This window comes from Rhinatrema bivittatum, chromosome 4, assembly GCF_901001135.1.
Source record: "Rhinatrema bivittatum chromosome 4, aRhiBiv1.1, whole genome shotgun sequence".
NCBI classification, from domain to species: Eukaryota; Metazoa; Chordata; class Amphibia; order Gymnophiona; family Rhinatrematidae; genus Rhinatrema; species Rhinatrema bivittatum.
Window position 1 is genome coordinate 431568950 of NC_042618.1, and position 13909 is coordinate 431582858.

General features: G+C 46.8%; 1 protein-coding gene across 5 annotated transcripts in view; it reads right to left on the minus strand.

Moving 5' to 3' along the window:
• ITPR1 (inositol 1,4,5-trisphosphate receptor type 1) overlaps window positions 1-13909 on the minus strand; it is a 450198-nt gene that overhangs the window by 239990 nt on the left and 196299 nt on the right. For all 5 annotated transcript variants that reach the window (XR_003856666.1, XM_029601463.1, XM_029601465.1 and 2 more), the window contains one exon: window positions 13634-13771. Coding sequence is in view for 4 of the 5 variants with exons in the window: in XM_029601463.1 (XP_029457323.1) it covers window positions 13634-13771 (138 nt within the window). In the remaining variant the exon portion in view is untranslated. The remainder of the gene's footprint in view (window positions 1-13633; window positions 13772-13909) is intronic.

A 13909-nucleotide genomic window follows, 5' to 3' on the forward strand; every position in this document is an offset into this window, starting at 1 on the left:
TATACTAACTGCACTAACCACATCCTCTGGCAACAAATTCCAGAGTTTAATTGTGCGTTGAGTGAAAAAGAACTTTCTCCAATTAGTTTTAAATGTGCCCCATGCTAACTTCATGGGATGCCCCCTAGTCTTTCTACTATCCGAAAGAGTAAATAATCAATTCACATCTACCCGTTCTAGACCTCTCATGATTTTAAACACCTCTATCATATCCCCCCTCAGCCATCTCTTCTCCAAGCTGAAAAGTCCTAACCTCTTTAGTCTTTCCTCATAGGGGAGCTTTTCCATTCCCCTTTCAGTTTTGTTCTCTACTCTTTTCCAAATAATTCCTAACATTCTATTTGCTTGTTTCAAACCTTATTTGTATTTCAAGATCCATAACTTGTTACACAAAACATAAATCATCCCGTAGCATGGTGATCCTTCATGCCGCTAGGCAGTATACAATACAACTTTTCAACCCCAACAAACCCCTTTCCCCCTGCCCATCCCATCCATTCCTCATCAGAAATCTCAAAATATTAGCATATCATGTTATACCTCTCTCCAGAAAAAGGCGAAAACAAAAGAAACATTTCATTTCTTTGCTAGATGCTATATAATTTAAAACTAAAATCTGAGCTTTTGAAGTTAAAGATTGCAAATAAATGTCCCAGCTCTTCAGGAAATCATACTTCTTCAATGTCCAGTCAATTCTCTATGCACATTTTTCCATCACACACACTTGATATATCAAATTTTTCAGTTGTGTCAATGATAGTGCCTCTGGAATCAACCATTTTTGCTAAAAAATACCACCTTTGTACACTACAACCTGGAGTACCTAGTTTTAAACATGAATTTCTACAAATCATCCCACAAAAATATGGATGTGTCTAATGGGAGATGTACTCCCCAAAAACGATGTATAGATACACAAAACCGGTGCCCCAATGTACACGTTCTCTCCCCACATTTTTTACATATATCTGATTCAGCAATACCCAATCAGTGTGCCTTTTTTGGAGAAATATTATCTGTGTAAAAATTCTCTTAAACTCATATTGGAGGAAAATGCTCACATTCTCGAGAAAATTTACCATAGTATGATGAAGTAAGGGTCACTCCCAATTCTTGATTCCAACCTTGCAAAATATTCTCAAAACTAAGTACCACCTGTCGTTTCCTAAATGCCTTATACCAGGAAGAGATTGTATGATGACTAGGGGCCTGCAAAAGGAATTCCCAAGAAGGGTCATGGATATAATGCCTGATCTGCAGATAGGCATAAAACTGCTGGCAAAGAATATCCTGCTCCCCCTGTAATTGCTACAATGTATACATCTGGTTTGTCTCATCCATAAAATGAAAAAACTTCCTACGTGCCTTGATATGCCATTCCAGGAATATTTTAGAATGCATCCTGGGAGTCTATTGCCCAGAATTGGCAGGTAATGACAGAGTGCACAACAGTACCCCCCCTTCTAGCTCTCCCCCTTACCGGTTTGGGTTTCTCAGGATGGGCACGATGGAAGTCTTGTAGGAGAGTCTTGTAGTAAATGTGGTGAGAGGCCTCCCGGGAATTTTCTTCTGGCTGAAGCCCTCCCACAACAGGAGGTACTCCCAGTGGCCTTGACTTCGTCGCACATCTAGGACCTCCTTGACCTGTAAGATATCTTCTGGTTCTGTGGTATGCAGTGTAGGAGGAGGTGGCCTTCGGGAAGGCCAGGACAGGACCAAAGGCTTAAGTAGCCACACATGGAACGTGTTGTGAATTCCCATGGAGGCTGGGAGTTGTAGCTGATAAGTGACTGCTCCTATGCGTCGAAGGATGGGAAATGGACCAATGAATTTGGGGGCTAGCCGTTGAGATGGCAATCGTAGTCGGATGTGCTCCCTACTGAGCCAGACTTTCTGGCCAGGCCAGAACAGTGGTGCAGCCCGACGATGGATGTCTGTGAAGCATTTGGCCAAGTCTCTCCTTTACTTGGTTCCAGAGCCTGGTATGGTTTGTGCTGTAGACTGGGCTGCAGGTGAGGGTACACTGAGTGGAACCGGTAGGGGTAGGCGTGGTTGGCAGTCAAAGACTACCGCAAAGGGTGAAACATCCATGGCAGAGGCGATATGTGTTATGGGATAGTTCTGCCCATGGCAGAAGGTCAGCCTAGTTATCTTGCTGGTCGTTGATATATGATCGCAGGAACGTTTCAAGGAGTGATTAGTCCTTTCGGCTTGGCCATTTGCTTGCGGATGATAGGCTGATGTTAAGTTTAATGTAATATTGACCTTTTTACAAAGAGACCTCCAATATTTAGCAGCAAATTGAGGCCCCCGATTGGAGACAATTTTTTGTGGTAGTCCATGTAAACGAAATATGTTGGTTAAGAAGAATCTAGCTAGTTCTGGAGCCGAGGGGAGATAAGGTAATGGGATAAAGTGGGTCATTTTTGAGAAGCGGTCAATGATGACCCAGATTACAGTATTTCCTTTTGAAGGAGGTAGATCCACAATAAAAATCAGTGGAAAGACTTGACCAGGGCTCGGTGGGCCAGTCGGGGGTTTTTGCTGCACACAAACTGGATAGGGGTCCACCTATTCGCGGGAATCCTTTATCATACTAGGCCACCAATAGTGTCTTCGAAGCATCTCGAGAGTCCAGGCTCGACCGGGATTACTAGCCATCTTAGAGTCGTGAGCCCAAAAGAGCATGCGCTCACGCAGATGGCGGGGGACCACCGTCTTCCCGGCTGGTACCATGGTGGTGACTGCAATTGCTATGCAAGCTGGATTGATGATGTGCCTAGGAATCTTGGGTGTGTCTTCTGGCTTGACGGAGCAAGAGAGCGCATCTACACGGAGGTCTTTTGCCACTGGGTGATAGCGGAGCTCGAAGTTGAAGTGTTCAAAGAACAGGGCCCAGCGGGCTTATCTTGGGTTAAGTAACTGGGCCTCCTTTAGATGTGCTAGATTCTTGTGGTCAGTAAATACTGTGAATTTGTACTGCGCTCCTTCCAGCCAGGGACGCCATTCCTGGAGGGCAAGTTTCACTGCTAGGAGTTCACGGGCCCCTATAGTATAATTTTGTTCTGTGGAGGAAAATTTATGCGAGTAGAAGGAGCATGGTACTAGAGTTCCCTTAGTGGAGTATTGACTCAAGACCACTCCTGCTCCAATGGTGGATGCGTCGACTTCGACGATGAAGGGGCGGTTAGGATCCGGATGTCGTAGATATGGACCGGTATAGAAGGTTTCTTTCAAGGCATGGAATGCTGACTGGGCCTTGGGGCTCCACGCTCGAAGGTCACATCCCTTCCTAGTCATGGCGGTGAGTGAAGCGGCCAGCGTGGAGTAATTAGCGATTAAGTTTCGATAGTAATTTGTGAATCCAAGGAATCTTTGTAGGGCGCAGAGGCCCACTGGTTGAGGCCAATCGCGAATACACTGGAGTTTGTCGGGGTCCATAGTGAAGCCACGGTTGGAAATGATGTAGCCTAAGAATGGAAGACTGGTTTGTTCAAAAATGCACTTCTCTAATTTCACACAGAGATGATTGTCTCTGAGGCGTTGGAGGATGGTTGAATGTGGGAACGATGAGACTTCAGGTCTTTGGAGAATATTAGTATATCGTCCAGATATACTACGACAAATGAGTATAAAAGGTCCCGGAAGATCTCGGTCATTTGCCGCTGAAAGACTGCAGGAGCGTTGCAAAGTCCAAAGGGCATACTACGTACTCGTAGTGGCCGTCTCTTGTGTTGAAGGCAGTTTTCCAGATGTCTTCCGGTTGAATGCGTACAAGGTTATACGCCCCTCGGAGATCCAATTTCGTAAAGATCCTGCAGGCGATTGAATAGTTCACTAATGAGTGGCAGTGGATAACAGTCCTTACGAGTTACTGTGTTCAATCCTCTGTAGTCTATACAGGGACTTAAACTGCCATCTTTCTTCTTAATGAAGAAGAACCCGGCTCCTGACAGGAAATTAGAGAGTCTTATGAATCTTTTATCCAAATTTTCCTTGATTTAGGCTAACATTGCTTGGGTTTCAGGGATTGAAAGGGGATAGGTTCTGCCCTTGGAGGCATGGTTCCAGGTAGAAGTTTATATGGGGCAGTTAAACTCTCGGAGTGGAGGCAGGATGTCAGCGTTTTGTTTGGAGAACACATCTTTGAATTCTGAGCACGGGGCAGGTAACCCAGGAAGGGTTGTAGAGTTTAGAACAGTTACCGATGGAGACACTTGTTGTAAACAGTGGGTTTGACATTGAAGGCCCCACTGAGTTAAGTTGCAGGGATTGCCAGTCGAAGTAGGGTGCATGTAACTGGAGCCAGGGAAGTCCAAGAACTATGGGGTGCGTGGATCGTCTCAAGATCAGGAGGGAGATCTCCTCGTCATGGAGGGTCCCAACGGTGAGGCGAATGGTCATGATACGGTGAGTAATAAGACCAGGGAGATGCTCTCCCTGGATCGAGGCAATATGGAGTGGTACCTCCAACGGTTAGACCAGTATCTGGAGAAGCTTGACGATATCTTCCATAATAAAATTTCCACTCGCCCCAGTATCCACGAGGGCTGTGTTAGCAAATGAACGTGACTTCCTAAGGAGGAAGATAGGAAGCAACAGTTGAGAGCCAGAAACAATAGCGCCCAAGCTCGAGACCCCCCCATCGGGCTCAGGGCTTTGGAGTTTCCCGGACGCACTGGGCAAGTCTGAAGAAGGTGTACAGAACCGCCGCAATATAAGCAAGGACCCGCTTTTCTGCATCGGAGACGTTCCTCTGGAGTCAGGCGGCAGAGATTGATTTGCATGGGCTCCTCGGGAGGCTGAGGAGCCGCTGGTAAGGCCATCAACTGAGGACTCACCGAACAGGTTGATCATAGGGCAGGAGGTCGTAGGACCCTTACCTCATGGTGTCATTGTCGAAGACGGTAGTCGATTCTACCGACCAAGGAGATCAGGTCTTCCAGAGATACAGGGATCTTGGGGGAAGCCAGTTCATCCTTAAGGGCAGGAGACAGTCCCTCGAGGTAAAGTGCCCGCAAGCAGTCTTCTTGCCAACCTAACTCAGTAGCTAGTGTTCTAAACTACACTGTATATTCAGCGAGTATGTGTGAGCCTTGACGGAGGTGGAATAGGTGGTGGCCAGCGATTGCCTGTCGGCCTGGGTCCTTGAAGGTACATCAGAAGACAGAGATGAACTAAGGGCGCTAGCGAAGGATGGTGTCACAACGCTCCCAGAGTGGAGGAAGCCCATGCCAGGGCAATCTCCTAAAGGCGCGAGAGGATGAATGTGATTTTTGTTGCCTCATCAGGAAACAGCGAGAGTTGCAGTGAGAACGGCATACAACATTGATTTATGAAGCCTCGACAAAGGCGCAGATCCCCATTAAAACGGGGTGGAACTGGGAGGGCCAGCGGTGCCTGTCAGGGCAAGGTGTGGGCAAGAGCCCCTGGGTTGGCCATGACAGATTCCTCCAATTGAGAATGTAGCTTCCACGGAGGAAGCCAACACTTCCAGGATCTGTTGTTGTTCTCAGACATGATTAGCCAGACCAGGCATGGCCTGCAAGGCGGGAGACTCCACCGAGTCCATGGCCTTGGCAACCTGTTGTGCTGGAGGTGGACCCTTGGCTTGATGCAGGATTGGTAGGCCCTCTGGTCGGACCCAGAGAGTGCCTTCCACCAGGAGGCAGAGCACACAAGGAGACAGAGGCTAACTGGAGCTTCACCAATAACAATCCGGGGTTTCTGCATGTTGAGCCCTGGGGTACCCGGACCGCCTGGACTTAGGTCGGCCTCTGGTGGTTTCCCGGAGAGGTAGCAGAGGGGTGTGCCCACCATGAGCAAGGGTGCATGGCTGATGCAGAGTGGATGGACTAGACCTGAACTGGAAGCTCCGGAGACCTCAGGGAGGTAACAGTTCAGGAAGGTTCTCCGGGCGAGGCAGGCAGCGCCTGCAGATCTAGTCAAGTGGAAGCCATGGTTAGTTTCCAAGCAGGTTGGTCTGGTAGTCACAGTAAGCCATAAGAGAGTGTCCGAGTGAAGCGCAAGACTCAGAGCCAAAGTATCAGTCCAGGAGTAGTCAGCAAGCGAGGGTCGGTTCCAGGTGGCAGACAAGAGAATGGTCAGGCAGGCAGAGGTCAGTCCGAAGAGGTACTACCTGAGAAGGATACAGGAACACATGGAGACACTGGAAACGAAGAGAACACTGGAAACAAAGAGAACACTGGAAACAAAGAGAACACTGGAAACAAAGAGAACACTGGAAACAAAGAGAACACTGGAAACAAAGAGAACACTGGAACACAAGGATGCAAACTAGTACACCAACAGTGTTGACCCGATTGCCAAGGCGGGGATCAGGGGACTGAGCCCTGTCTTTTATACAGGGCTCAGGTGATGTCATCATGGTGCACCATGGATGAGTTTCCTGCGCTTAGCCCTTTAAATGGCCAGGAGTTCCGTGCGCGCGATTAGAGGCTGACCCAACGCCAGCGTGGACGCTGAGCCTTGGCGTGAGGAGCCGGGAGAGGAAGAGGGCCTTGAAGGCCCAGGAGATGCCGCAGGATGCCGCGGACGCTGGGAGCTAGCGGCGGTGGCAAAGCCAGTGCTCGTGGAGGTCCATACGAGGTAAGCAGGTCCGGCTGCGGTGCCAACGCAGCTGGAGCACGCAACATCAATGATCCTTTGAAAGTACCCCTCTACGTCTACCTCGGTGAGGGCAGCAAACATAAAAGACCAGTCAACATGGTCGAATGCTTTTTCCGTATTGAAACTCAAAAGCACGGAAGGAATTTGACCCCATCGACTGGCCTCCATTGAAGCTCCTATTTTACGAATGTTAAACACAGAGCATCTCCCCTTTACAAATACCACCTGATCTTCCCCTATCAAAGATGGCAAATATGGTACTAATCTATCTGCATAATTGTTTCAGACATCTATCTGCATAATTGTTTCAGACATCTATCTGCATAATTGTTGAGACATTGAAATAGTTAACAGAAGGTTTAATGAGCATTGGTTAACTATATGTAATGTTGGATTGGCTTATTTAACAGTATAGTGATTAAGTGTGTGTTGTGTGGTATCTGTTAGTTTAGCTTATCCGATGCCTTCTTTGTAGGTTTGTTGGAATAAACAGGTTTTGAGGAGTTTTTTGAACATTTTTATGTTACTTTGTAGTCTTAGATTTTCAGGGAGTGTATTCCAGAGGGTCGGCCCTGCTATTGAGAAAGCTCTTTCGCGTACTGTAGTAAGTTTGGCTGCTGCAAAGGAAAATTAGTTCTTACCTGTTAATTTTCGTTCCTGTAGTACCAAGGATCAAACCAGACTGCTGGGTTATGCCTCCCTTATGTTACCTTGGCAATGGCGTCGGGCTTCCGTCCTCGATATCAACGGCCCGGCCCCGCGCTTACCAGGGTCTTGCCGTTCCAAAGGGCCTCAGGCTTCCTCCCCGTCGGCGCGAAAGGAAGCGCCAAATATGGACTTCCCCTTTAGTGACGTCGGGGATTTTCGCCCCGACGCTGGCAGCCTATTCCCGCGCGATCAGGGGTGTGGACACGCCCCCCTGACGTCAGACGCTCACTCTTTGCGCGGGAGATTGGCTTCTTATTCAGAGCCTTCTCCCACGCTCACTGCTTCGGCCACATCAGCCTTTTCGTGGTTTGCTGTGTGAGTCTGCTCCTGGAGTCTTCTGTATATTTCTGATCTTGGACTGCTATTTGGAATTATCCTGCCTCGCTGCCTGCCCTGATCTTGGACTGTTACTTGGATTACCATGCCTCGCTGTCTGCCCTGATCTTGGACTGTTATTTGGATTACCCTGCCTCGCTGCCTGCCCTGATCTTGGACTGTTACTTGGATTACCCTGCTTCACTGCCTGCCCTGATCTTGGACTGCTATCTGGATTACCCTGCCTCGCTGCCTGCCCTGATCTTGGACTGTTATCTGGATTACCCTGCCTCGCTGCCTGCCCTGATCTTGGACTGTTACTTGGATTACCCTGCTTCGCTGCCTGCCCTGATCTTGGACTGTTATTTGGATTACCCTGCCTCGCTGCCTGCCCTGATCTTGGACTGTTATCTGGATTACCCTGCCTCGCTGCCTGCCCTGATCTTGGACTGTTACTTGGATTACCCTGCTTCGCTGCCTGCCCTGATCTTGGACTGCTATCTGGATTACCCTGCCTCGCTGCCTGCCCTGATCTTGGACTGTTATCTGGATTACCCTGCCTCGCTGCCTGCCCTGATCTTGGACTGTTATTCGGATTTCTGCTTTTCTGCCTGCCCGGACTGTGGACAGTCTTGGGCTCTACCATCTACATCCCGCTCCGGAGAACCCCTCTGCACGAGGTAAGCGCTTTTCGATCTGGTTCCACTTTATCTGGATAACACCTTCCAGCAGATGGAGTCAGAGAAAAGCTGAAAAGCACCCCCAATATAACCTGGTGTGCCACCTGCGATCCCTCAGTATAATCAATATCAAAGCAGAATGAATGGCTTATTTATTTATTTTTTTAAACAACCAATGACTAGATCAAGTCAAACATTAACCTCTTTAAAAACTATAACTTGTGTTAACCTCCTAAAAAACTATAACTTGTGACAAAAGGAACTATGTCGCGGAAGTGTGTAGTCTTTGAAAAATCTGCCAAGAGAAATATAAGTAGCTGAGCGGACTCTCCTGCCTATGGGCGGGCATCTGGACTGATCCTTTGTACTATAGGAACGAAAATTAACAGGTAAGAACTAATTTTCCTTTCCCTGTACGTACCAGGATCAGTCCAGACTGCTGGGATGTACCCAAGCTGCCCTAAAAGGGGTGGAACCTGGAGAGTCCCGTGCGAAGCACACTGCTGCCAAAAGAATCCACCTTCGGATCCCGCACAACGTGTGCAAGGATTTCCAAATGGCCGCCTGACAAATCTCTTGAGGCGAGACACATTGGCTTTCTGCCCAGGACGCGGCTTGAGAGTGAGCCTTAAGACCATCCGGTACTGGTTGCCCGTGACATATGTAAGCTGAAGCAATAGCGTCTTTCAACCAGCGGGCAATAGTAGTTTTAGAAGCCTTAGTCCCCTTCTTAAGACCGCTCCACAATTCAAAAAGATGATCAGACAATCAAAACGGATTAGTTATCTCCAAGTACCGCAAGAGGACTCTATGGACATCCAATCTCCTCAGATCCTTATCAGAGAATGCCGGCAACTCAACTGACTGGTTGACATGAAAGGTCGATACTATCTTTGGAAGGAAGGAGGGCACTATCCGAAAAGAAATCCCAGAATCAGAGATATGCAGAAAAGGCTCTCTACAGGACAAGGCTTGGAGCTCCGAAACCCGTCTAGCCGAACAGATAGCCTCTTTAGGCCAGTGGTCCCCAACCTTTTTTGCACCAGGGACCGGCTTCAACAAGACCATTTTTCCATGGCCGGCAGGGCGGGGTGGGGGTTGGATTTTAGTGCATACTTATTTAATTATGACATTTATAATGTGAATGTGACTCAACTCACCATAGGTTTAGAATGAGTGGGAGCACCGGGCTTGTTTCCCTTGTTTTCCAAACGTCACACCTCTCTCCTCCACCTGATGCCTTCTCTCTCATAACCTCCCCTGGCTGTGAGCAAACCCCAGGAAGACACCGATTCATTCTCATACATAGACACACCCTCAGGCAGACACCCATGCATTCACACACATACACCCCCAGGCAGACTCCCATTCATACACATGCACACACTGAAGGCAGACCCCCTCTCTTTCTTTTGCCAGCAACCTCAGAGCCTCTCTCATTCCTCTGCTGCCACTGCTGCTGCGTGGCTATTGGGGAGGGGCCAATTGCTGCTACTGACACTGAAGCCCATTCTGCTGCCTCCTCTCTGCAGGCCCCGTGGGCTTCCACTTTCTCCATGCTGATCTCGTACATTGTGAGATCTGCATAGAGAAAGTGCTACTCTTGCGCATTCCCAAAGATTACGTGTGCCAATCAGTAAAAAGTCTTTTTTTTTTTTTTTACATTTGCTGTCTGATCTTAGTTTTCTAATCGGTTAGTCACAGGCTTTTTTTTTTCCACCTTCCCTTTCTTATTTTTTTGCCAATTCCTTTTATATTGTTTTTTTTCTATTTCTTTTCTCTCCATCTGTCTTCTTCCCTCAAATACACAGTCAGGTTCTCATTCTCATATGCTTTCTCTCTCTCACACACACACACACACAGGCTCTCACTCTCACATGCTTTCTCTCTCACACACACACACAGAGGCTCTCACATGCTAAACCCAAGCAAAACCTGCAACTGAAAGAGTTATAAACAATTTCAAAACTCCAACTGTAACACTCACCAAATATTCCCACCCCCTATTTATTCTGCCCATCTCACTCCTCCCCTCCCTCCATGGTACATCATCCTTTCCCCATATTCAGGGTAACCAATCACCCCCTATAGGGTGTAAGAGCCCATATAGTGTGTGTATTGTCCCCACTCCCCAGTGTTCATATTACAAAAAATACAAAACAAAAAAAGGAAAAGGAAAGTCACAGTCATTCTTGTCTCAGCTTCCATTCACGTCTCCATGGCAGTGTTAAATAATATGGTCGCTCAGACCCCAGAACACTGATCCAGTCAAACAATGTTATCCATGTCTTTACGTTTAATTACCAACACTGTATACACTAACCAAGTCTGAAGCCCTAAAAAATCCGGGCAATGTGACAATGCACACTTGCATTTTTAATAGCAGCTAGTTCCAACAAATACAATCTGTACAAACACAGTTCCCACATCGGGCTGGAATTCCACTGCCTTACATTCGATTACCATCACTTACTAAATTCTTCAGAAAAGGCGCTCCAGAAGCAATGACCTCAAACCAAATTTGCCTTTATACGTGAAGTATGGATTATATAACCATAAAAATCTATATTGTATATAGTTCATTTGAACAAGTAAATGAGAGCCAAAAAAAATGCTTTTACAATTTCGGCATCCATTACAGTTCCATCTCCATTAAGTACTGACGCTCTTCTCCCCGTCAGCCCAAGGAACCTGCATCTAGGCTCTGTACAAAGGTTTGTGCGCTTTCCATTGTGTCATGGATTGTGGTCTTATTCTCCACTGTTATTCTCAACTTCGCTGGGTACTGCAGCACAAAGGAAACATGCTTTTCCACTAACTTAGCACAGTCAGGAGCAAAAGCTTTCCTCTGTGCAGATAAAAAGGTACAATAGTCCTGGAAAATCAAAACAGGGCTGCTTTCCTATGTACTGTTTCTATTCTTTCTATAGGCTTGCAGAATAGCAGCTTCATGGATTGAGTTTAAAAATTGTGTGATTACCAGACGAGGTTTATAAGTCCCAAGCAACAAGCACGTTCAATTCTTAGATCGCCATGTTTTCCTTCCAGGCCAAAAACATGTAGCAATCACGTCTCAAACAGTTCCATCAAGTCTACTTCATGAATTATTTCACGGAAGCCAAAAAAATGGCGTTTTCCTCTCCTAGAATGGTTTTCCAGCTCATCGATTTTCGCTGCTTGTTTCTCAAGGGCAAGTTTTTAGTGCCGTGATCTGTCTCACTAGCACATGTGCGTGATCATCAAGCCTTGTTACACCGCCTTCTACCTCTTGAATACTCTTTTTGGAATCCACCAATAAGACATGGATTTTATCAAATTTCTCATAAATGTTTTCAAATTTCACTTCAAGGGCTGTCACAACTGCCATGGCTACATCTGTTACTTTCGAATCATATTTTTCCAGTAACGACGGGACACACTGAGCCATGGCTATTTTGATCTCTGCCTGCTTGCTTCTTTCCAGTCCCTTATGTTGTTGTTTGGATGCCATCAAAATCGTCTCTTTTGGCGGTGTGAATGGTACAGTGAAATATTCTTTAGAAAAAAACCGATTAAGTGTCAATGAAATAATAGCAAATCTGGTGGGTGGGGACCCAGCGCGATGCAGGAGCACTTCCTCTCTTCCATTGTGTCACATGACTCTCCTCTATTTGCCTTTTTTTATTGCCGCCACACACTGAGTCGAAGATTTCAAGGTATTGTTCACAATGATTCTGAGGTCCTTTTCCTGGATCCAGCATAGTGTACCTGTAGTTGGGATTATTTTTTCCTATGTGCATTACGTTGCACTTGTCCACATTAAATTGCATCTGCCATTTAGAAGTCTCCTAATCTCACAAGGTCCTTCTGCAATTGTTGTAACAACTCTAGACAACTTTGTGTCATCTGCAAATCTGATCAACTCACATGTTGTTCCTTCCTCCAGATCATTTATGAATACAAACTGAAAACTGCAATAAACTAGATTATATAGTGCAACAACTGGAACATCACCATGCCTCATAAAGCATCAAATAATAAAGTCGAGAAATATAAATCAATAGTAAAGCCCGAAAATTAAATAAATACAAATTTTAAAAATTCTCTGCTCTCCGTACCTGTGAACTTTTGTTTTCCAGATGCCTCGGGATTGTCATGGATTAGCAGGGGGAGGGGTGAGCGGGTTGTTGCGCATAAACGTTACCCTCTCTCACTTACATGTTCATCCCCACATGCTCACCCACTTTTACCCCTCAAAGCAAAAACAGCAGTTGCCTCCTCCTTTTGGCTGGCTGATGCTGCTCCGTTGCTGCCTCCTTCTGATGATGCTGCAGCCTGCGCCTGCTCCTTATCACAATGGTATCTTCTCCTTTGGACCCATGCAGGTCAATGTGACACCGCTTCTTCCTGACCCAAGGAGATGCCATCACCATGCCACCTCCAAAAAACTCTAGTGCTCTAGGCATCTGCCTAGTGATTCCACTGGCTCTGGTGGGGAATGACATAGTTCCTGCTGAGCATCAGTGGTGAGGGGGAATGGTGCAGTCCCTGCTGAGAAGTGACGGTAAAGGGTGTGTGTGTGTGTGTGTGTGTGCGCGTGGGGGGTGTGTCAGAGGTGGGAGCAGTTGGACAGTCCCTAAACAGTAATAACACAGCAACTGTGGTGAAATGGGCTGGGAGGACAGCCTACATGATTCACAGGATTTGCAACAAAGATTAGACACAGAACAGTCCTCCATCAGCTACAAGACTTCCCACTTCCTGAACCTATAAGGAAGGATAGCCACCTGGCACCATGACATAACAGGGTGACCCAGTCCTGATGTTACCCTACTGCAGGAGTAACAGCATCAGCCCTCAAGAGCCACAAATAGGTCTGGTTTTCAGGATACCCACAATGAATATTCATGAGAGATTTGCATACAACAGAGGAAGTGCATGCAAATCTCTCTCATGCATGCTCATTGTGGTTATCCTGAAAACCTAGCCTGTTTGTGGCTCTTCAGGACCAGAGTTAGCCCCCGCCCTGCCCTGCATGCTGAAATGAATTTATAGTTATAATTTTCCCATTGATTTCCCTAAGAAAATCAGCACTACACATCCATGCATTCAATGGGATAAAACGTGGACTAGATTAGCGAATTTAGTTTAATATTTGCTTTCCTCTATATACTCAGATGATTCCAGACCAGTGAGTTATGCATCCCCACCAGCAGATGGAGTCAGAGAGATATTTAACATTTGCTATACTGCTTTCAAAGACAGATCAAAAACGACGTACATGGAGCTAGCTGGCAACTCTACGCTCCGATGAGCCTTACCTTCTCATAGGGGATCTGCAGCAGCTCCAGAACCACAGTGTGAGCTCCCATGTTCCGTAAGAGGCGCTGTTGCTGTTTTCGGCTTTTCCGGACAGACGCATTCTCCTGGACGCAGAGCTTGCTGAGACGGATCAGTATCTGTAAGAGACTGATATTCAGCTTTCTGTAAGCAAGCCCTAGAACACCCTGATCACACCCATCTGCAAGATATGGATCAGATTTTTTCACTATGGCAATTGCTTTAAAACCACTGCAAGACTGGAACGAAGCGTAAGA